At 40.3% G+C, this 22,734-nt stretch overlaps 3 protein-coding genes and 1 pseudogene across 7 annotated transcripts in view; 2 read left to right on the forward strand and 2 right to left on the reverse strand.

Annotated features, from left to right (window-relative positions):
* The first annotated feature begins 518 nt into the window (after window positions 1-518).
* LOC129363812 (medium-chain acyl-CoA ligase ACSF2, mitochondrial-like) lies at window positions 519-3,045 on the forward strand (annotated as a pseudogene).
* Window positions 3,046-3,157: 112 nt separating this feature from the next.
* Window positions 3,158-12,073, reverse strand: ndel1b (nudE neurodevelopment protein 1-like 1b). Its single transcript, XM_055036112.1, has 9 exons — window positions 11,863-12,073; window positions 9,883-9,979; window positions 7,697-7,850; window positions 6,239-6,387; window positions 6,015-6,151; window positions 5,753-5,920; window positions 5,582-5,673; window positions 4,589-4,734; window positions 3,158-4,507 (listed from the first exon to the last, which is right to left on the reverse strand). Exons 2-9 carry the CDS (start codon window positions 9,966-9,968, stop codon window positions 4,426-4,428), a joined length of 1,014 nt encoding a protein of 337 aa, XP_054892087.1. The 5' UTR covers window positions 9,969-9,979; window positions 11,863-12,073; the 3' UTR covers window positions 3,158-4,425.
* Window positions 12,074-13,396: 1,323 nt separating this feature from the next.
* On the forward strand, window positions 13,397-14,474 carry LOC129363360 (RING finger protein 222). The gene has a single exon (XM_055035425.1). The coding sequence runs from the start codon at window positions 13,646-13,648 to the stop codon at window positions 14,270-14,272; it is 627 nt and encodes a 208-aa protein (XP_054891400.1). The 5' UTR covers window positions 13,397-13,645; the 3' UTR covers window positions 14,273-14,474.
* Window positions 14,475-15,830: 1,356 nt separating this feature from the next.
* Window positions 15,831-22,734, reverse strand: part of arhgap44a (Rho GTPase activating protein 44a) — a 29,343-nt gene continuing 22,439 nt past the window's right edge. For 3 of the 5 annotated variants that reach the window (XM_055035422.1, XM_055035424.1, XM_055035421.1), the window contains 2 exons: window positions 22,324-22,710; window positions 15,831-19,849 (listed from right to left, as the gene is read on the reverse strand). In XM_055035422.1, coding sequence (XP_054891397.1) covers window positions 19,695-19,849; window positions 22,324-22,710 — 542 coding nt within the window. In that variant the 3' untranslated portion in view covers window positions 15,831-19,694. Of the gene's footprint in view, window positions 19,850-21,627; window positions 22,711-22,734 lie in introns of all 5 variants that reach the window. The other 2 variants (XM_055035423.1, XR_008606315.1) reach the window with 2 other exon arrangements.

The raw sequence follows: 22,734 nt of genomic DNA on the forward strand, positions 1-22,734 counted from the left end.
AACGTAAACACATTTCTAAACCAGAGAAAATTAGAAGGACTCTAGAGACTGTTCCTCCTGTTGAATGAGCGCATAGTAAATATTTGCTATTTATTAAAAAAAAAATATTCGAATCAACATATCAGTTCACCCCATTTTTTAGGCCGATTCCTTTCTCAAACTTCAAAAGTTCTAAGGACCATCATATTTCAAAAATGATGTGGATATTTCAATATTTTCTTTACAAATGGGACAAATTAGACAATTTTCTTTTTAATTTTCGCCAAAAGAGTTAAACTGACAGTGCTGCGTGCAATAACATTTATTTGTTGTTGGAAAATGCGTTTGATGAACAAATATCTGGTCGAAAAATGCTGGTATATGAAATCAATGTTTTTTTAAAAAAGGGAGTTTGTTAAATTTTCGTTTGTACTTATCTGGCAACTGTGAATATAAGTTAATTATTACACATGCTGTAATAAAATCAAACCAGAGTGAACCAGCAGTGTTCAGAGAACACTCTGCTGCACAGACGGACCATGACTGCATTTGCATCCAGCTGGCTGCGGAGCTTGAGCGCCATGTCTGCACGGATTTCTTCCCCGATGCTCAAGGTCTGCTGCGCTTACAGCAGACCCTGTAAGCGCAGTCCATATTTGGATGGACTCAAAGTCTGCAGGACGTGGAAACCAGGAGGGGCAGTTTTGCTTCGGTAAGTTACTCTTAAAGAAAAAGAGTAAATTTTGTTTTGAGTTTAACAGCACATCAGTTCATTGAGTGGTGTTTAAGTTCTGTCATGCCAGAATGTGTCAGAAATGCTGCATTTCCAAACAGAAAACTTATGATTTATGCCCATCAGCTTACATAATTAAAAGCAGATTTTTGTTGCCATGCAAAATTGAGAAATCAGTTTCCTGCAAATTTCCCCAATTTTAATTTGCTCAAAAATCTTTAAAGCTGCATTAAGTCAAAACCCTGAAATGACAAGGCAGACATTTGTGAATTTGATCTTTGCCAGGTCTCTCCATGTGGACAGTCCACCTCACAAACCATCCCTGACCACCAGCTGTGTCCATGGAACCTCTTCCCATTCCTTGCTTCCCCTGACTGTAAGTCAGAGCCTGGAAGCTACGGTCCGACGCTTTCCTGACCGCGAAGCCGTGGTGTTTCTACAGGACGGCATCAGGAAAGCCTTTGCTGAGTTTCAAACAGATGTGGGTTTCAGATTTAATCCATTTAGGTTTTTACAATCTTGCATGCATCAACACACTTTCTGTTATTTCTTCCTGACAAGGTGGACATAGCTGCTGCTGGTTTGCTTGCTCTGGGCTTGAAGAAAGGTGATCGACTTGGGATTTGGGCTCCCAACAAATACGAATGGATCCTTTTCCAGTTTGCCTCAGCTAAGGCCGGAATAATCCTGATCAGTGTAGAACCTGTCTGTATGTACAAGTCAGATGGCTTGCTCAGTCGTGATTTACACAAGTATGACCTGTCATCAGTTCAAGCTGGTAAGAGACTTAAAAAGTCAAGATTAGTTTGTTTTGCTCAATTTGGAATGAAGCATTGTCTTTGTTTTAGGGCTCATAGGAGGCTCTCCATGCCCCCCTGAGAACCTGAGGCGGCTCATATCAAACATGAACATGAAAGAAATAACGGTGAGCATTTAATTCTTAGTGCACGACAGTCAAAGAGCTACTGAGAGTGGATTAAGAAAATCTTTTTACAGATCATATATGGAACTACTGAAAACAGCCCTCTTACATTCTTGGGATTCCCGCAAGACAACGATGATCTGAAGATGAACACTGTCGGGTGTATCATGCCTCACACTGAGGTATGCTTTTTTGGTGCAAAGAAACAGTGCAGCAGCTCAAACCCTGAGCTTTTTCACATTCTAAAAAGGTGGCAAAATGTGTGTTTCAAGGCCAAGATAGTGGACCCCAACTCAGGCCAGATTGTCCCTTTGGGGGCCTCAGGAGAGCTGATGACCAGAGGTTACTGTGTGATGCTCGGGTACTGGGATGATCCTCAGAAAACCAGTGAAGTGATATCTGCAGATCGCTAGTACAGGACTGGGTAAGATGAGTTTTTAAAATCAGACATATTTTTTTGTTGTTTTATAATTCTAAAGTTATGAGTGAGTTACTTCTTCCATCCAGTGACACAGCCAGCCTGAACAGTCTGGGGTACTGCTGCATCGAGGGGCGTATGAAAGACATGATCATTCGCGGAGGGGAGAACATTTACCCCGCTGAGGTGGAACAATTTCTCCACAAGCATTCAAAAGTTCTGGAGGTGCAGGTGAGATTTAAAAACCCTGAGGGTGAGCGGTTTGCACTAAGTATTTTATTTTTTACAAGACAACTACAGTGATGCTCGGCTTCCCAGGTGGTTGGAGTGAAAGATGAGAGGCTGGGAGAGCAGGTGTGTGCCTGTGTCAGGCTGAGAGAAGGCCAGACCTCCACTGTAGAGGAGATAAGAGACTTCTGCACAGGAAATATAGGAAAAGATGGATATACTGTACATGCAAACAGACCAAAATGATTTTTAATTATTCAAAAAGTAGCACACGGTCATGAATGTCATTTTTTTTCTTTTAGATTTCTCACTTTAAGATTCCACACTATGTGGTGTTTGTAGACAGTTACCCACTAACTGTCTCCGGAAAGGTAGGAGAGCTGTTTTAATGCCACATATTTAAGTAATATCATACGTAATTTATGCTTGAGTTGTAAAGCTAAACTTTTTTTGTTTCTCTAGATCAAGTAGAACATATTAAGGAAGGAAGTGGAGAAGAAATTAGGTCTATAATTTTTTTTTTTTAGCTTTCAAAATGAATAAAGACTGAAACTAATTTATGCATCTGAATAAGTTATGCCTTATTTTAAATTGTGCTGGAATATTAAAGCAGCCTGTTGATTTATTCTTGACCTGGGGAACAATATTAAGCTTTACAAACCATAGAAAATGAATGATCCAGTTTTTAATTGTCCCACCATACATCTTAAAGTGAGCATCAACTGTATAAATTTCAATAAATTATTTTAAACAAGCAATTTTTTAAAACATATTTTTAGATAATCAAAAGGTGTCATAAGTTTTAGACCATAATAGGTATCTTTTAAAAATAAAAACAAAAAAAAGCAACATTCTTTCATTTCATCCATACCACAGGCATACTTAATATCTCAATCTTTATTTACTTTAACAATGGACAATTTAATAGCATATTACAATGGCTGTAACCACTGTACAAAAGTAAAACTCGTTATCTCAACCCATGCCATACAGAATCTGAAATAAATAGGACTTTAATGCCAAATGTCTCTATGTACAAGTAAGCAAATTTTCGCCATCTATAAACACTACTGTACAAACTTGAAGTCGCTTCAGTAACGGATGACAGATCTCTGTAAACTGAGATCTCATAAATACAAACAACAACTAACCTTTAAATTATACTTCAGGCTACAAAGGGTTTAAAAATGTGAGCTGCAAGAAGAAAAATAGATACAAGTCCCCCCCCCCAAAAAAAGTTAATACCAAATTAATGAGGGAAAACCAGAATCTGTGCTGCAGTGCACAAAACCCTGAAACGATCTATTGAATTTAGATATGCTTCAGTAAAACTGAAACTGTCAGAAAGAATTTTCAATATTTTGTTTGGCTTTGAGAGTCCTTTACAGGGCCAAAGTCATGTCATAACATAATGAAGACACAGCTGTTTTCTTAAAAGTATAAGAAGACAAACAACTCAGGGGGGCAGAAGAATGTTTCACCCAACAGAAAACATGGCAACGATTGCGCTACATGGCTTTGGACAATCAACATTCACTTCGGTCTGTCTTTTCAGACCCACACTTCTGCAACCATAAATAGACATGCAAAACAAACAAACAAAAAAAAAAGCAGCAAACAAGAAATATGCATTTCAAAGCATAACAAGTTCAACCAGTTGAAAGAAGCATTTCCCTTTTTTTTTAAATATTAAACATTCAAAATATAAATTAGTTCAACTGTGCAATTCAGTTACAAATAATCAAAAAATAATCAAAAATACAAATAATCAAAAAGAAACTGTGGTCAGTTGAGGGCCTTTACGTCAAGAAGAAGTTCGTTAGAGCCGTTGAGTTAGTGCTGCAGTATGAATGGTGACATCAAGGGAGCAAACAAGCACTCAAGAGCTCTGCTTTAGGCACATGCAGGGATCAGGTGGGAACACGGCTATGCACCCAGCTGCACTCCGAGCTGCAACCTGGAGGCAAGTTTATTTAACTTTTGTCGTGCATCTGTCAAATTCGGTCATGCATACCCTCACCCAGTCAATGTTCCTTCACGCAGTCACACACACACACACACACACACAGCAGCTCATGAGTCCTATTTGTAGCCATGTTGTGTTGGATGGGCTTTGAGCGGAGGTTTGAACGGCATGTTGGGTCCTCACACACTTAAAGGCAGCATGCCTGGAGGAGGGATGCCTCTGTTGGTTGCCATGGAGCTCGGGTCCAGTCCATTAACAGTGCTGCAGATGAGACCAGGACATGAAATTTGTTAGCAGGTAGAATTAAGACGTGGCAGAACCAAACCTACAAGAGAGGCTTACCTTGTTTCAAAGTAGGCCCCGTGCAGAGGGTGTGGGAACTTTGTAGGGTTGCTGTTGAGGATTGTGCCACCGTCTGTGGAATATTTTTTTCGTGCCGCCTGGTCTTTGGCAATGTTCCTACAAGCTGCAAGTTTGGTCTCCAAAGCCTAATGACAAAACAGAAAAAATAGCTGAATTTAGTCTTAAAGCTACAGCTTGTGACTTAACCACAAATTAAAACAATGAGATGTGGAATTCTGTCTTGATTTTTCACAGCAATCGTTTTGCTCCTCCTTTGTCACATTATTTCTGCACCAAACACAGGAATATTTGGTGCAGAAATATTGTGACAGCAACACATCCACCCTGTCCAGCATGCTGGAGCCCCTATTGCACCTATTTTTGCATCAGTGCAGTTGCAGAAATAATCAAATAAATACACTAAGATGTTTTAATTTGTTACTATTTTAGCAGAACTCCAGTTCATCTGACAAGACAAATTTAATCAAAATGTTTCTAAATCAATAAGTGAGTGATGCTGCAGGTTGGGAAGGAAAGGAGAATTATTCATTTGGAGAGAAAATCCACTGGTTCAAGATGAAACTTGGAACCTCACCCATGTTACATAATATAAGCAAATCTTTGTCTCAGAGAAAGTTTATCAGAGTTGCGTTTATTGAACTCAATTTATATAACTATTTTGAACAGATAAATCGTCTGTAAAAATATCCGTCATCTCACTGGAAGAATGAAAGTTGTGCTCGCATAAAGATCAAGTTTTTTAAAATGTTAATTTATTTGTCCTCTGTGTTGACTTTCTTCTAAGTGTGTGCATAATGCATCATTGCTCTGTGGCCGACAGAGATGTATTGATGCTACTATTTTTGCCTTCTTTCAAAATTAGAAGCCCAAGCAATTTCAAGTTTGAACTTTTGATCTCTCTCTAAACTCTCACAGAGAGACGCAAAAGGAATGAATTCGCTATACATGTATAATGAAATAAATTAAACCTACCCCAACTTTTCTCAGAAGGTCTCCAACTATATTAAGAGCTGAAATCCTGGCAGAAGGTGTGAGGGCCGAGCCGCTGCAGCCATTGGTCAGTCCTACAGTAATAAGATCAAATTAATTAAAATATATAATTTTTTAAATATACGCAGAAATAAGAGTGGGAACAACCCTTACCCTTTTGGCTGATGAACGCATGCTCTATACTCTTCCCTACAGGTGTTGCAGGGAGGGATAAAGAGGCCTGGACTGCAGAATCAGTCTTGTCTATATCTGATGTTGGCGAGCTCGGTGCCGACATCCTGTCAGTGCTCCGCTCTCGTACTGCCAGCTCCTGTCGCAGATCTGCAGGAGATCAAAGTGTGACTAATCAAATTCTCATCCAAGATGCCACAAGTAGCACAAACCCAATCCAAAAAAAAAAAGGTTTCTTCCTTACCTCTGGCTTCGTCTTTCAGCCGCTGCACTGAGACAAGGAGCGACTCCTTCTCGTCCAGCTCGCTCTCAAGGAAAGCATTTCTCTCGATGGCCTGGTTCAAACGGCTCTCAAAGTCCTCCAGAGAGACTATTGTTGCCCTAAAATCAGAAACACGGCTTGTTTCATGAACATCTCAGAGAATCTAACAGTCTAAATGCATCTTAGTGCATCATTCTCATTCTGACCTTTTGGCTCTCTCCAAGTCGTCATTGGCTTGTTCCAGTTCTCGAACGTATTTGTGTAGCTGTTCCTTGATGCTGCGGGTCTGGCTCAGGTCGTCCTCCAGCATGGAAATTTGTTTGTAACTCTGAGCATACTGCTGCTCTAGCTTTTCCTGATAACAGATAGAATAAAGAGAAAAAAAACACCCCGGAGTGAGCCCATGTCGAGAACCAGCAGCACAAAAGCACCCTGTAGCATGACGATGAAAATACAATTTTATGCATTTGCTTGATGGTCACAAACAACAGCAGAGGAAATGAGGCGAGTCACAAGACAGTCGACATGTTCTTTGCTGTTATTTCTCTGTCAAAAGGCCCTTTTGTTCCCAGGGGAGGCGCCTGGCCCCGCTTCCTGTGCTAGGTTATGTGTAATTAGAGGCATTGCTGTGTGCCTTTACTGTGGCCCCTGACGCACAAAGACAGGAAGGCATCATTCATACCTTCTCCGGTTTATTTGCAGTGTTCCTTTTTAGAGTTAGGTGTGGCACATGGACTCACATGTTTAGCCACAATGTGTTGATCGGGAATTTTTTATTGTGTGCACATCAATACAGCCGGCAACAATCAGAACTCAGCGCTCAGGCCCGCTCTGATTTAGAATGAGACTTGTTCTTCCTATTTCCTTCTACTTTATCCTGAGATCCAATTAAGCGTTGCCACAGGATTACTTAACATGCTTTATAAACTCTGTTCTCGGAAGCAGATCAGATGACTAAAGTATCTCTGCTAGGTGTCCCAACTGGAGATGCGCCTACAACAGATTTTGTGAAGGTGTGACTTGCCAGGTCCTGTTTTAGCAAATTCAGGTTCTTTTCCTTTAAACTTTTATGCAATTTATCATTGTTTTCTGGATAAGTCTTTAAAAATCTTGTCCTATAAAATGTTTGTTTTAAAATACAAGAGTTTCTCAGAAGTAAAATGATGTTTTTCTCTGGATCCTGTATATGTATTTAACTAAATTATAAGACAGCGTGTAGCAAACGTTTTCCATTCTTCCCACAAGATCCATTTAAAATGAATAGCAGCTGTTTTCAACTTTGTTTACTGAGGGTGAAAAACCCTGATTTGCATTCCAGTGTCGGATTGTTTGACTGCTAAGTCATTCATTAATTTAACGTATTGTAACAGCATGACCCTTACGTGGACATTAGTGTGAACAAACATTCTTTATTTTGTAGGGTCAGAGGCATCAGATGATCTCCTGTGTCCATCTGACCAGATAATTATTTTGAGCAAACGTGGCAATTTGTATGATGTGAAAGGACAAACTTTTTCCATCATGTAGGACTTGTGGTAGTCTGTATTACAGAACTTTGATTTGAAAGGGTTTTCTTTGTGTTTTTCCTGTAGAAATGGTCAGATTTTTACTTTAGCTGTGAGATTTCTAAAAGGATGTCATCATTTTCTAATCTAGCGGTTTACCTTTAGGTTGGACGCCTCGTTCTTCAGTCTCTCGTTTTCAGCTTGTAGATCTCGAAGGCGTTGTTCAGCCTGACTGAGCTGAGCCTCCAGTTCGGCCTCCAGTTCCCGGCTCCCCTCCTGGAACTCCTGCAGCTCCTCTTGAGCATCTTGGCAACTGAATGATACAAACACAGAGAAGAGGGAGGAAAAAAAAACAACTGTCATTGTTTCATCAACACAGGGACTATTCAGCTTTGCAGAGCAGCGCAGCAGCATTAGTTCTAGAAAAAGGCCAGGCTATTGTTCTGCAGGAAGAGTTTATCTCAGGCATGTTCCTGGAGCTTTGACAAAAATAGACCTGAAAAAGGCTTAACTTGTGTTTTATCTATACCACACCAATCCCATCTCAGCATTGCTGAATTAACATAAGTGTGCTACTTGTAGAATATAAAAAAGATACATTTGTATTAACAACCAAAGCTGGAAAGGAAAAACTCGTTCTTACATAACTTTTTCTTGATCAGATGACACAGTACCCGACGCCACTCTGAGTTCAGCTCACTTGTGCTGAGATAATACTCTCAGAGAGAGCTGGAATCCGTGAATCAGTTTCTGTGCATAGTCGTTCCACGCATGCCAATGTCAGAAAGTCTTGTGACATCAGCACATGGGTTTTCTAAAGCCCCAGCGCCAGGCAGTCGATTTAAAACTACACTCTCAATGTCCAAATAAACAAGAAGTTACTATTTCACACTTGTGTCAAATGTAGCAAAGCAAAATAAGGGAAGTTAAATGTTGGAATAATTGTATGTAAGTTATCCCATGTATTGTTTTTCTTACTATGTATGTTGGAATGCTGTAAAACTGTTACTGTGAAGATTAACTACTTATTCTGTTTGATGTCCAGAACAAGATTATCACCTACAAGATAATTGTGTTACATAGAAGAAGAGGCAATCACAATATACATTATCAAAGTACTGTCTTTGCATCTCCTGAGGTTACAGTTTGTTTATTGTCCCTGGGGTCATAAAGTTCATTTCCTGAGACTTTGGGTTGTATGCAAACGACCCATTCTTCCTATCAGGCTGGATGTTGCCCTGGCCATCCGAGGTGACAGAATCATCGCTTCAAAGATAAAAGAAACACAAATCGATCCCAGGGGCATTGTATTCTCCTGGTCTTTGTATTTGTATTTGTATTTGTATCTAACACTTAGTTGGGAATTGAGAACTGGCACTGTAGCTGTGTGATGAATTGTTTACCCAACGCCTTTTTAGAGCTACAGTGTCCTTGTGTAACCAGGGTGACCTAAGGAAATAACAGGCGTTGAGAGCCAAGACGTACTCAGAGTGTGTTGGAGATTGTAACTGATGTACGTCTCTGGGGCACTCTCCTCGCGAGTAAAATTTAACTGATGTGTTCTGTCTTTCTTTCCAGGTAGTGTTTTACTAATGTTAGGGGTTTAAACCTGACATTAAACATTTCAAAAAGGTAACTTATTAACAATGCAAGCTGCAGTTGTTGATAGGTTTGTGTCAAAGTCTGCCTGAGAAAACACATGCTTGAAACACGTGCAGCAAGCCACCTACTTGTAGTTAGTTTTTCCGTGGCTTGATGTTTTTCTCGCATTTACCCACTGCGGAAATTTCTCGAAAAAATCACCATGTCTTTAACCCTTTATATGCAACCTTTCACTTTGCCTGAATGTCTCTCAGCTTCACGGAAAGACCAGGCAGGGTTTAAAAAGATTTACGCAGCACAGCTGCAGACCCCAAAAAGGCTTGTGGCTTTTGCTAAACCAGTCAAAGCTTTTGTCATTTCCTCTTGATTTGGTCAGCAGGTTTGCGGTCTGTTATGTCATAAGGCCCCGGCAAGTCATTTGCCTTTTTTGGGCTCAACCCAGTTGCCCTGCGTTACAAACCACAAACATTTCTCAACTGAGGTTGGTTTTTATTTTTGTGCTAATACAGGGGAACTGCTGCCAGCTACAAAATAAGCACAGTTATGTTGCTGCAAGATTAGCTTATTGAGCAAAAACATTATTCTAGGGTTAGGGTTAACACACACAAAACACTGAGAACAAAACAAAACATGCAGCTCAAGGTTACACATAAAACAGAACGCTAAAAATATCAACTTACAGTTTACAACCGACACATATAAAGTTTATGAAAAAAGTATAAAGTCTCAGGGGCACAACCTACCTTTTCTTATATTTCAGGGCTTGAGTTTTCCAATAATCAGCCTCCTCATCCTTTGATGAAAATTTAGGAATCATCTCTGTGTCCATGTCAGGGCAACCTAAGAAGAAAATAAACATATTCTTAATAAGAAAAAAAGAAAAAAATAAGAAAAAAAAGAAAAAAAAGAAAAAAAAACAACACAAAAAACACTTTAACACAAGCAGGTTACCCTCGTCTGGTACTAAATATTTAATCTTTTGTGTTCTTTGGCATGTCAAAGCAAGTAGGATGCATTCCCTTCTTATCTCAAATCAGAGCAACCAATGAAATCCAGTTTTTAAATTTGCCACCTGAATGGAAGCACATTTTTGAGGTCTAAAATGAGAAATAATTCCATGTAAGTCTGACCATGTCACAATATGACCAGTATGTTCAGTATTTTTGAATTTGCATTACGCCAGCAAGTTCTGCTAGTTTTTTAAAAAAATGTGTGGTTAGGTGTATAAATGTGCTAAATAATGTGCCATTTGCTAAATAAGAGAGGACTTTGTAGTTACACCTCTATACAGTTTTCTCTTCAACTTGAGACAATCAGTTCCTAGAAAATATCTAAATAAAGAGTAGCTAATGTTAAACAAATGTTTTATGCGTTTAATCCACTGTTGTATTTGTAAGAGCAGCACTATAACACACAGCTACCTTAATCCATGCATATTTTTTTAAAAAATAGAATGTTTTCAGGAAAATGTAAGAATATTTGCAACTGCTGTTGGGTTTGTGGGGCTACAGATTTCGTCTCTGGCTTAGTTTAGACTAAAAAGGATGTGTGATTTTCTCCACTCTATCGAGTGGGCGACTGCTCTTCCGTTGAAACATTCCTGTGAGGTGGCCTCATCAGCAACTGACTTGACTGACAAAATGTGTTAGCATGCAGCTTCACAAATCAAAACAGTGGACAGCTGGATGGTTTTCCCAAAAATACCACTGACAAAACAAGTTGGGTGCATCATGGGATAGGGGGAGACTTATCGGCTGTGCAGGAAAGTACCAAAAATATCTAGGGGATTCCGTGTCTCCCACATGCATGTGATGATCAAGAGCTGCCATGGACACAGGCCAAAGTCTGATAGAAAACTCGATATTCAATGGCACATTCAGAACTACAGATGCAGCCTTTTGGATCTGCCATGTCTTGTTGTCAACAAGACATGGCAGAAAAAAATGTTACCTGTACAGAGTGTACAGGTAACATAACACACCAGCAGAAGAGGTCAAGCCGGATCATGTAACAAGTTAAGAATAAGGACAGGAGGGAACCTGCATGAGGAGGTTCCTTGTTTTGCCACGACTAAAAGAGAAGTGGGGAGAAAGTCCTCCACCACCATCCTGTTTGCTTATACTTTAAGAATGATGACTATATTTAATAGGACTTCGTAAGCCTGATGAGATCAGTGTTACATCAACTCTTTTACATTAATATTTATTCAGTCTTATTGGTTCAATCTGCACGGATAGCATGACTACTTGAAGGTTTAAAGGGTGTGGTGGTGATATTAAACACCAAACCTCTGGTTTGGGTAATGTTTAATATATTCTGCTAGATTGCTGCCTTAAATTAGCATCTTTTGTGAACTGGGCATTAGGGGGGAAAAAAAAACTCCAAACATCAACAGTTTCTGAAACGTAAAACCAACGACTAGTACTCATCTAAACTGAATCATACAGACTGTATATTATTTAAGAAAAGTTATTTAGTGAATTAGAGAAGAGGTCGCTAGTTGAAACATGTCGCTATCTGATGCCCTGCGTTTAGACTGAGGCAGTCCTGTGTTTGAAGACACCAGAATGTTCCACATACAGCTAAATTAAATGTAAAAGCCAAGCAGTACAGTCGAAATGTCAGCTTTTTTATCTTCGTAACGTTCACAAAAGAACAGCACCGGAGAACGTTGAGCGAACAGGCCAATAACTGACAATAATAAATCATGTTTAAGTCCTTACCTGCTCATATCAACCCGCTGTCTGGTCCTCTGTCTCAACAATACTCCGTCCAGCCGGTAAAACACACAACGAGACGCCCTGCTTCTCCCGGTACGGGCCTCCGATACTGAATGAGGGAACTGGAATGTGTTTAGAAAATTGCCAACGCGTCTCCCGGAACTAACGTAAATCCTCGTGCAAGACGTACGCCGTGACGTAGTTTCACGTTACGTAACGTCTGAAACTAAAAGAGGCACTCCTTTTTTCTTTCTTTTCTTTTCCGTAACTTTTTGGAGTTACGTCAATAACCACAAGGTGGCGTCCATAACAGGACTAACCTGACCCCTAGTGATAGATGGAAAACAAAATACATGCCATCCATCCATCCATCCATCCATCCATCCATCCATCCATCCATCCATCCATCCATCCATCCATCCATCCATCCATCCATCCATCCATCCATCCATCCATCGGAATCACTCGGTCACCAAACTAAAACATGGCCAGGAAAGTGCACAGAACAACAGTGCATTCACATTTGAACAACCAGTTTAGTGTAGTTTACCTGTTACATTCCGACCCTGAGGGAGTGTGCCTAACATGCATGCTTTATGGACTATGGAAGACAGCTGGGATATCGACAGGCACAAGTGTGGACAAATTTTTTTTTTTTCGCAAAAGTAAAAAAATGTTTGCACATAAGAACTTTCAAGATGCCGACTGCGTTAAGTGAAAAAATAAAGCATATTTAAAGTTCCACACTGTATGTTCCAAAGTTTATTTCTTGAATCAGTCGAAGTTAGCATAATTGTTTTCCACTCATAAAAGGTGTTTTCTCATTCTTTAGCAATGTGGTCAGAAAAGAAACTGGGAGTGCACACCGACCTAAATCTCAAAAAAGCTTAGTAATAGGTGAGATTAATAGGTCTTTTTTATGCAGTGTATGGAAACATCTGGTCATATTACACTCACCATTTATTTTATTACATAAGACTTACGCATTGCTTACTGCTCTTTCCTTTTGTTTACTTATTTTATCTTCCATTGTTATGTATGACCCAGGTGCCTCCTGTAATTGCCCCCCTGGAGATTCTTCTTTTTTATTGAATGACTGGATTTAAGACTCTTTGCTGAAAACAAATTACACCCCATCTTTCTCTTGACTCAATTCTTAGTGGATTTGAGTCAAGATGCACACACCATGTGCAAACAAGGTGTGTGCACATCCCTCAGAGAATCTCCAATCACATCCCAAAGCTTCTCTGTTGAAGCTGGTCATTGTGGAGACTATTTTATTTTGCTGGTTCACATTTATGTACTATTTTTTTTCTTGAACTTAGTTAGGTGTAGTTATTTCTAGTGACCACTAGGTGGTGCATAACAGCCAGAAAACAAAACGCTCCACACGAAAATGAATAAGAACGAATGATCTATGTCTCACCTGTCAGAAGTAGGATACACCGACTTCTGAAAGGTTAATTTTTTTTTTTTTTTTTTTGTTACACACTTGAAAAATCTAATGAAACAAATTATTGGACAAACATAGTTCACAAAGCAAAAACAAGCACCACTGGCAGTGGGGTTGAGGATCATAAAATATGTACCATTTCAGAACTTGAACTGGATCCAATTAGACAGGTTTCTGCTGTCACAGGTGACAGACCCTGTTTTACAAGACTCTGGCCTCCACCCAAAACCGCGGCGCAGTCAATGAGGAACAATGAACTAGGAGCACCTCAGTGTTCCTTCACTCGGGGTTCTTATTGTGAGACAACCCGTTTTCAGCATTTTCTACCTCTACATGGCACTCTACAAAGAGGACAGCCAAGACGACACACCGGAGTGTCCAGTATGCTATGAGATCCTGTTGGGCAGTGAGCGGACTTTAAGCTGCGGACATGTGTTCTGTCACGACTGCTTGGTCAAAACGCTGGTCAGCATTAACAGCCACGGGCTCCTCCGGGACACAATTGTCTGCCCCATCTGCCGACATCTGACGTTCATCAAGAGGCAAAAGGAATCGCTGGTGGCATTCTCAGCGACCAAGTATCCAGATGAAGAACAGATCCTGGAGGTGCCTCTTCCCACCACGGCGACGCAGCTCCGGAGCGCACGGCGCGCCTCCGGGGGAAGCTTACTGAGCGGAGTTAACTGGATAGTCCACTGTTGCGGGAGTATCATTCGACGAGTCCGTCAGGAGAGGTTAATCGGACAAAATCACAATGCGTGTCAGATCTTCATCATAAGTGCCCAGGGGCGACCCATGGCAGAGGAGGATGCGCTCGACGTTGTGATGACAGTGGTTCACCCTCAGCGCAGGGAGAGACGCAGGGTTTGCACCACGGCTCGATGCTTGCTCTGTTTGCTGTCAGTCTTTACTGTTCTGGCGCTGGTGGCCGCGACTTTACCTTGGATTTTATTGGCATAGTGCTGCTGAAGATGCACGGCATACAGATCCAAGCGGAAACGATTCAAGAACCTTTAGGGACAAAGTTATTGTGCATGTGAGTTTCACTAATCAGCAACGTATCACGATATGAACTGTATGTTCAAGTATTTAGTTGTAGTCATGTTGGACTATAGCTCTGTATTGACTTATTAATTTATCTCGATTAAAATAATAAAACAAAGGCTTTTATTTGCACATAATGTATATTGCTAAGCAGCAGTCTAAATTAAAATTTTGCCTTAACAACAAGATGAATTAGTCATCAAACTGATGCTGGGCATGAATAACAGTCTCAGTTTTCCAGCCTTTTTACCCCAACTCAACAAACAATATTCACACTGTTGTTAAAGAGCCCCGGGTTCTGTTGTGGTGTGTTGCTGACTGCAGTGTTTCCAAGCAGCAGTACACAGTTTGTGGCCAAACCTGTAAAGCCACAGCCTCCCACTTTTCCAGGTAGAAACATTGCATTGCTCAAGTATTAACACAGCCACCACTCGTTCACATTCTATCACTTTACAAACACAGATTTCAGAGTGTTTTCCTGCACAAAGCAGCTGATGCTTGGGAACTCAAAGGAACATTAAGTTCACATGTGATTATTAAAAAAAAAAAAAAACAAAAACATAAAATTAGGCACTAGTTCATGTTGACTTATGGTTGAAAGTCATAATAATATCAACTGAAGCTTGTGGTTGTAGTAAACCATGATCTTAAACCAGGGAATGATGAATCCAACAATAATCTTCAAGTGTTACTGAAGTTTTTATAGAATTATAGAAATGAGAACTGGTAAGAATCCTTTAACCAGCTACTCATAAAGACAGTGTAAAGAGAGACACATTTGAAGGATCTGTTAGAAATAATTTATGCACCCATGGTAGCCTGAAGGAGATGAGCTGTACCTGTCTACTGTAAGGAGAGACACTGCTTGACTGATTAGATTACCAGAGCCCTTCAGGATACACAGCATCACATCAAGACCAAAATATTGAAAGTTAGATTACAATCAGTCACTATTGCAACCATTTGTTAAAAAGACCAATTTAACAAACTCGCAATTCAAACATTGGCAGTTCATTGTGCATTTTGTGGGTGAGCTTTAGGAGAGGTTAGACTCATCCGCTGTATGAATCACCATTGTTTTTCACCACAGTGTTCACTCCCATTATTCTCCTGTTGCAATTCTTCACCCATCCTGCTTGACCAGTACAGCTTGTTACACACCTCAACGGACTTCTGCTACTTAATCACAGATTTGTTCCTCACATGTTAGTAATGTTAGTAATAATATGCAGTTTAAGATTTTTTCCTACTTAGCTTCCCTTTTCACACTGATCCAAAAAAAAAATGCATCACATGTTACATGAGAGAAGAGAGAGAGAGAGAGAGAGCATAAAGATGGTATCAAAATAAGGTCAAAGACAGAATGAGAGTAGTTAGTAGCAGGATATAAAAGACATGCCTTCACAACAAACCTACAAACTGCAGTGGGTGATGTTTGTTGATGGAAGGAAATAAAGCAGCAATGACCAAGTGGGGTTATTAAAAATGTAGAGTTTAATATATATTTATTTCTGACATTCTGATAAGGATTGCAGGTAGACTTCACAGTACACACTGTGTTCCACTCATTATGCTAAGCAGAGAATGAAGGGTTGGGCATGGTGGGCTCGACAAGCGGCAGATTTAGTTTTATACATCAGTTGTGAAAGCAGAAGGAGGCTGTACATCCACAGGCAACCTACACTCCTCCTCTGTATTGCTCAAAATCCCACAAAAGAGCGTCCATTGCATTTCACATTCTCTCACAATCCCTTGACATGACTGATTAACGAAAGGACGTGGTCTGCTAAAAATATTTTCCAAGTGCATGCATGACTCTTTTTGTCTCCTCCTGTTTTAAATCCACACAATATGCAAATAAACTTGGCTTTGTTTTGGCGTGACATACCTGGTGATAAAGTGGAAATTGACCTACAGCCATTAAAAGCTCAATAAAACAACAGAACTGTGTATCATTAGGTGGAAGAAGTTGATCTAACTAATATGCACTTAAAAACATAGCTGTAGTTAATTCACAGCAGCAACCAAAGGTAAGGGCTCACATTTTTTGGGAAAGTACAGAAGTTTTTTTTTTGTTGTTGTTTTGTTTGAAGCTTAATTATCACACCTATAATGAATTGAGTGCATGCTTTCAGCTTGGCTGTAAGTTCCAGTTATGTTGCCTAAAAGCATTAGAGTAATACTGCCATGTTCTGTTAACAACACATGCCAACAGTCCTGAACTAACTTCATCCCGTCCTAATATTCACTTAACCTGTAGAGCAGCCTACCACTAAAAAAATCTGCATCAGTCACATTCAGAGATAGTTTTGCCTCTGTGTATGAACATATGGATCCGGCACACAAAATAAAAACTTCTAACACACATTGATTATTGTTGTTCAAAAGTAACAAAGAGTGAGGGCACTTGCAATTATTGTCATAAAGTTACCACAACTATCAAGATAATCAACATTACCAAAATCTTCAAAGAGATAGTCCATTGAGAACACACACACTGAGGCATATCATAGCTCCCATATTGGGAGTAAGTAAACTAAACTTAGTTTTTGGATTCACCTTAAAAATGCTTTACTATGAATGCAATGGCTTCTTTAAAGTAGATTTGGAAATAGGTAATTTTGAGCAGTTTTTTTTGGACTAAGGTGGACCAGTAAACTCTGTAAATGTGCTTTAATCAACACAATCACTGCTCTATGATGATTAGTATTACATAGAAAAGTGATTCTGCTACATCTCCCATCTGCTAAATTTCAAAATTCTCCAGTGCCTTGCAGTAGCATTAATACCCTTGGAACCTTTTTCATATTTCTCTAGTTCTAACCTAAGTGAAAGTCAGTGCACCAAACAGCCTTCCAAAGTCACTTTATTAGCAAAAGGAAAAAAAAAGAGTCCTCCTGTGAGTGATGCAATCTCAGTACAAATCTATCTGTTCTGTGAAGGCCTCAAAGGTTTGGTTATAGAACATTAATGACAAAAACAGCAACCTGAAGCTCAAGGAACAGAAAGAAATGTCAGGGATAAAGTTGTTCACCTATTCTGAAAGAACGACATTAGAATATAACATGGCACAAATGCAAATCTACCAATATATAGCCCTCCGCTAAAAATGACAAGGCAGGCAAGGAGAGCATTGAGAAGCAGGTTAGAGGCCCATGGGAGCTCTGGAGGAGCAACAGAGATCCACAGCTCAAATGGAAGTATTTATTCACAGGACAGTCTCTTAATGATGCATTCCTCATATCTAGCATAGGAGAGAGGCAAGATTGTCAAACTGTTTTTTTCTGAAGTGTGCCACAAGACACGAGGAAACGCAGGATATATGAAGGAAGAATCTCAGGTCAGAGTTCATTAAATCCCTCCATTTTCAAATGAAGATGAGCAGAAAATTAATACCCCACAATGAAACATGGTTCAAACAGCATGATGCTTTGGGGGTTGCTTTTCTATCAACAGGGCAGATAATCTGGCCAGAGTTGATGAGCACATGGATGCTGCTAAAGACTGAGAGAAAACCTGTGAGAGGCTACAAAAGATTGGTGACTGGAGTGAACGTTCCCCTTTCAGTAGTATCCCAATCCTAAACAAAGAGCGGAATGGTTTACATAAAAACATATTCATGTATTAGTAAGATCTAGACTGAAGAAAAACTGGTAAGATTTGGAAACTGAGGTTAACAGATTCTCTCTCCAATCTGCTTAAAATTGAGCTATTCTAAAAAAAGACAAACAAACAAAAACAAAAACAAAAACAAAATTATGCATATGCTTCTTCCCCTTCATTGTTATGCATTGCTATGTTTTGGTCAATAGAACATAGTGACGTTTTCTGCAGTGAAAAAGTTCAAGATGTAGTAATACTTCTGGAAGGCACTTTATAATTGTCTTGGGTTAAAATAAAAAAATAATTTGGGCATTTTGAGAGTATTGTTTTCTAATGCAGATAGATTTTTTAGATGGAGGAATCATAAGTCGATCGTGAAGATTTAGAACAGGCCTGAAGACCTCAGATGAGTTGCTGCAGAGTGAACATTCTGCATGTCTGCTGCAGCACCATAGTAAAACGGCGTAAAAGTGAAGAAGGAAAAAAACATAAATCTACAGTACACCTGTTCATTGTGTGCAGGGACAAAATATAACATCAAAATTTTAATCATGTCATTTTCTACACGATAAATATCAGCACATATATTAATATCATTATATGTTCCAGATATGCATTTTACATATAATCTTCCTCTCAATTTTATATACATAAACCTATGTACAGTCTTTGTATTTACACTCAAGGGTCAAAGGTCACTGAACCTGAAGCACTTGAAACAAAGTTGAGAGCGAATCGCACAAACATAAAGGCAGTGTAGTCCTCCGTCCGTCATCATCAAGCTGCAGCATCCTAACAGGCGTGAGGGTCAGGATTTCCTCCCAGAGGGAAACAAAACTTTTAGATTAACACTTTGGAAATAAAACTAAATCACTCAGAGGCCCTGAATCTGAAGCAGATCAATCACATCAGTTCGTCATGCAAAAACAACATGATGCTTCTTCCAAACGGAACAACGGGTGCAAGTAGAAAAAGCTTAAATTGCAATAACATTCTTCTGATTATGTGCTGGTACAATGTAGAGTGAGTTTAGGTGAGTTTTACCTGTACATGTGTAAACACCTATTTTTTCAGGTGGAGTAAAAATGAAGGGACTTTATTAAAACTGAGTTAAATGTTCCATCCTGCATGCAAAGCCTGCCTTAAAGGGCCCAGTCTGTTTCTCATGTGTGCAAAGTTGAATACCCTGTGAGCCCCACTCCCACTCTGTCTGTGTTTCAACCTGAGGATGAGATTTGCTCCAAACCATGCCAGTTTCCCAAAAGCAACTTATTTGCACAACCTGTGAACGTCATATTGCAATTTGATTGCATGTTCTTATAAGGCAAAACAAAATAACTACAAAAAGATCGAGAAACGTAGAGCATTGCACCGTGAAACAAAATTACAAAGTAAAGCAAATAAGCAAAAAATAAATCAGTGATAAAAATATCTTTTGATGTAATACTTATCGATTTCCCAGTCTTTTCTCTTTAAAGGCAACAATTCATCCACTATGGCATTTTGGTGTTTTTTTTGTTTGTTTGTTTTGTTTGTAGTCACATAAACATAAAAGAAGCAGCTGAGAAAGATGAGTTTCTTTGCAGCCTGGAGCCGATGTGAGGAAAGGTTCATGTTCTGATTTCAGGTGGGCATTTGGTGAGGCCAGTCAGTGTTTCCATCAAGCCTTGGTGTTGACAGTTCAAAGCATATACAGCCACTGGGACGCTGGTAAAAGATGCCTCAGGGTTATAGGTCATAGAATGGTGCTCTGGGGCTCCTCCTCAGGCACAGCGTCCCCCTCTGGAGAGTCTGTCACTGCCAGGGACCTCCTGCAGGGGGCACCGCTGAACTCATCGATGAGGCTGTCCAGATTGACATTGATGGAGGGGATTTCATAATTGAAGATATCTAATGGTGAGCATGATGGGGGGGAAAGGTAAGTGTGAAGAGTGAAATAGTGAAAATGGTAATCGTGAGTGACAAAAAGAGGAAATGGGAAGACATATGATGATGATAATGAAGTAAAAAAAATGGAAGAAAGCAGAAGTAATATTAATGCTTCTTATCTGAACTCAGAGTGAGTGGTTTAAAGACCTCAGTAGATTATATGTGCTTCACATTCTACACAGGGATGTTTCCAGTTTGATGTTAACCATAGCAAACACTTAGTGTTGCACAGTGCCAAAAGTATTCACACTCCACAAACTTTCTCGCATTTTGTCACATTTTAACAACAAACTTTATTGTATTGCAACGTCCACAAAGTAGCACATCATTTTGAAGTAGAAAGGATATATGTGTATCAACGTTGTTTAGGCGTAAAATCTGAAAAGTGCGGCTTGTGCGTATAGTCTGTCACCTTTATCTGATAACCATTAATAAAACTGTCTTAAAAGGGCATCTAATTAATAAATTGTATGCAACTACGTATAAACACAATTGCCCTCAGAGTTTTTTTCACGGAATATTAATAAGCAAACTCTATCATAAAGACATAGGAATACATTCAACAGATAAGGCATGGTTTTCAATTAGTTTAAAGAGGGGAGACATTTTAGTCAGTCCCAGACCTAAATGACAGTAGAATAGAAATACTCTTTACCATTTTCACACAAAAGTTAAAAAATGTTAAAATAAGAATAACATACTGCGCAGAATGCACAGATTTACAACATAAGAACAATGGTATGCTGTAGTTATTTAACAATAGCTTTTTCAATTGAGAATCTGTTTAAAAACTACTGTTGTCTCAGCATGAGACTGAGTTATTTAGTCACTTTTTGGAATTTTATTTGCAAAAGAATTATTGAACAAGACTGATGCACTGCTTTGTGTAGTTCAATCACATAATCTCAATCTAATAAATCTGAAAGGTTTTTGGCTAGAAAATGACAAAATGTGACAAAGGTTCATGGGATGATAATATTGTAAGGTAAAGTATGTCACAGCTTTTTGAAACTTCAAAGAACAGCAACACATTTTCTGTCAGCAAAAAAAAAAATCCAACAACACAGTGACACACCACACGTCTACAACAACAGCCAAAACACAGAGGCAACAAGATGTGTGTGTGGAACTCTGTGGAGAAAGATGGCACCGAGACACCAAGTGGCTTAAAGTAACAATGGAAATCTCATTAATTCTGCTCACAGTATTTGCAGAAACTGTCATTAAACTAATGTGTTGCACCGTTTACTGGAAGCCACACGTCCAAACAGACTGATGACTATTCCTGTGTAGGAATGAGGTGGAGCGTGGTAAGAGGAAGCAGAGGTTACAAAAAGCAATGAACCTGCCGAGTAGAAGAGCAGGAGGGGTAGGGGGTTACCTGAAGACCCCCGGAAAAAGTGGCAGGTGGATGATGCCTGTCACCATGGTACTTGGAAATAAAAAGGCACAAGAAGGGAGCGGGGGGCGGGGCGGCTGCTTTAGGATGGACCTTTGTAAGCAATGGTTACTGCAATGTGAGCTCAGTGTGGTGCACTCTGGGAAATCCTTGAGCCATGCACCACTGGTTGACCAACAAAGTGCAAAGATACAATATTGCTGTTAAGAGGGTAATAGAAGATCTGACTGAGAGCTGGGGGGAAGTGTTTGAGGCAGGCTGCAGGAAACCCCAGAGGCATCCACACTACGAGGCCAGGCAGTGACATGGAGTGCATGGGGCGAGGGGCGGTCTGGCTTACCCTAAAAGTCCCCCTCACACTTAGCCCACACTGAATCACTGGCCTCACACAGCTGCAAAGTACACAATAGTAGCAAGGGGGGGACAAGAGAATGATAAATATAACAAAAAAAAAAGATTGGTTTATATTAACAAAACACCTCGTCATCAGAACACAGTACTGTAAATATAATGTGGGATTCTCTGGCTGTGTTTCCATGTCTGCTCACAGAGAGAGACACTTGTCTTGAGCGAATTGTGTAAGCCTCTGACCTACCTCTGCCGCATGGGGGTGGGGGGTCTGGGCAACACAGATAAACAGAGAGCACATGATGAATCTAATGGCAAACTTCCATACAAGCAGGACGAGCTATGCTGTTTTGATGTTTCCACTAGTTACCCAGAAACATCATCACATAACACAAGCAATGAATACATAGGATAGGAGATCTGCTCACTACAGCGCAAAAATACTATTATTCACATTGCATAATTCTCAGGTGTCTGTGTCTAAGAGGCCACTTTGTTTTTTCATTCCGATTTTTGTTTGGGAGGAGTCATTTAAAGGGACATGGGGTCTTCTGTGTCTACAGTCCTAAAGGGTCCTACACTCGACCACCGTCTCCATTGGACAGAGCCACAGCGAGTCTGAGAGTGGGCTGCTGCAGCCCCACCTGTGGTGGCGGTGGGGGGGTTGTTTCCAGAGGCTGGTGTTTACCTGTTGACATGCTCTCTCCAGGAGACAGTCCATCCAGGAGGTCCTGCTCCAGAGGCTGGGGGACTGGAGCCAGGGGTAGAGGTGGTGGGGGTGGCTGAGGAGGGGGTAGGCTCGGCCTCTGCCTCGGTTTAGGGGCAGGCCGCGACTTGGTGAGTGTCCCAGAGAGGGAGGGCGGAGATGATAGCGAGTGGGTTGGCCCAAGTGGAGTCTGCCCAGGGGAGGATGGCGGTACTTGCCCTGGAGGACAGGTCAGTCCGTACGGGGAAGGGGTGCTGGGAGGTGTAGGGGACAGGCTTACAGGTGATGGCTGACCTGTGGACTGGTCAGACATCCCTCCGGACTGGGCGTAAGGGACCTTTGGAGGCACAGGGGCCAACTTCTTGGAACCTAAAATCACAGAGTAATCATTTC

The sequence above is a fragment of the Poeciliopsis prolifica genome, unplaced genomic scaffold (assembly GCF_027474105.1).
Source record: "Poeciliopsis prolifica strain line A6 unplaced genomic scaffold, Auburn_PproV2 SCAFFOLD010, whole genome shotgun sequence".
Lineage (NCBI taxonomy): Eukaryota > Metazoa > Chordata > Actinopteri > Cyprinodontiformes > Poeciliidae > Poeciliopsis > Poeciliopsis prolifica.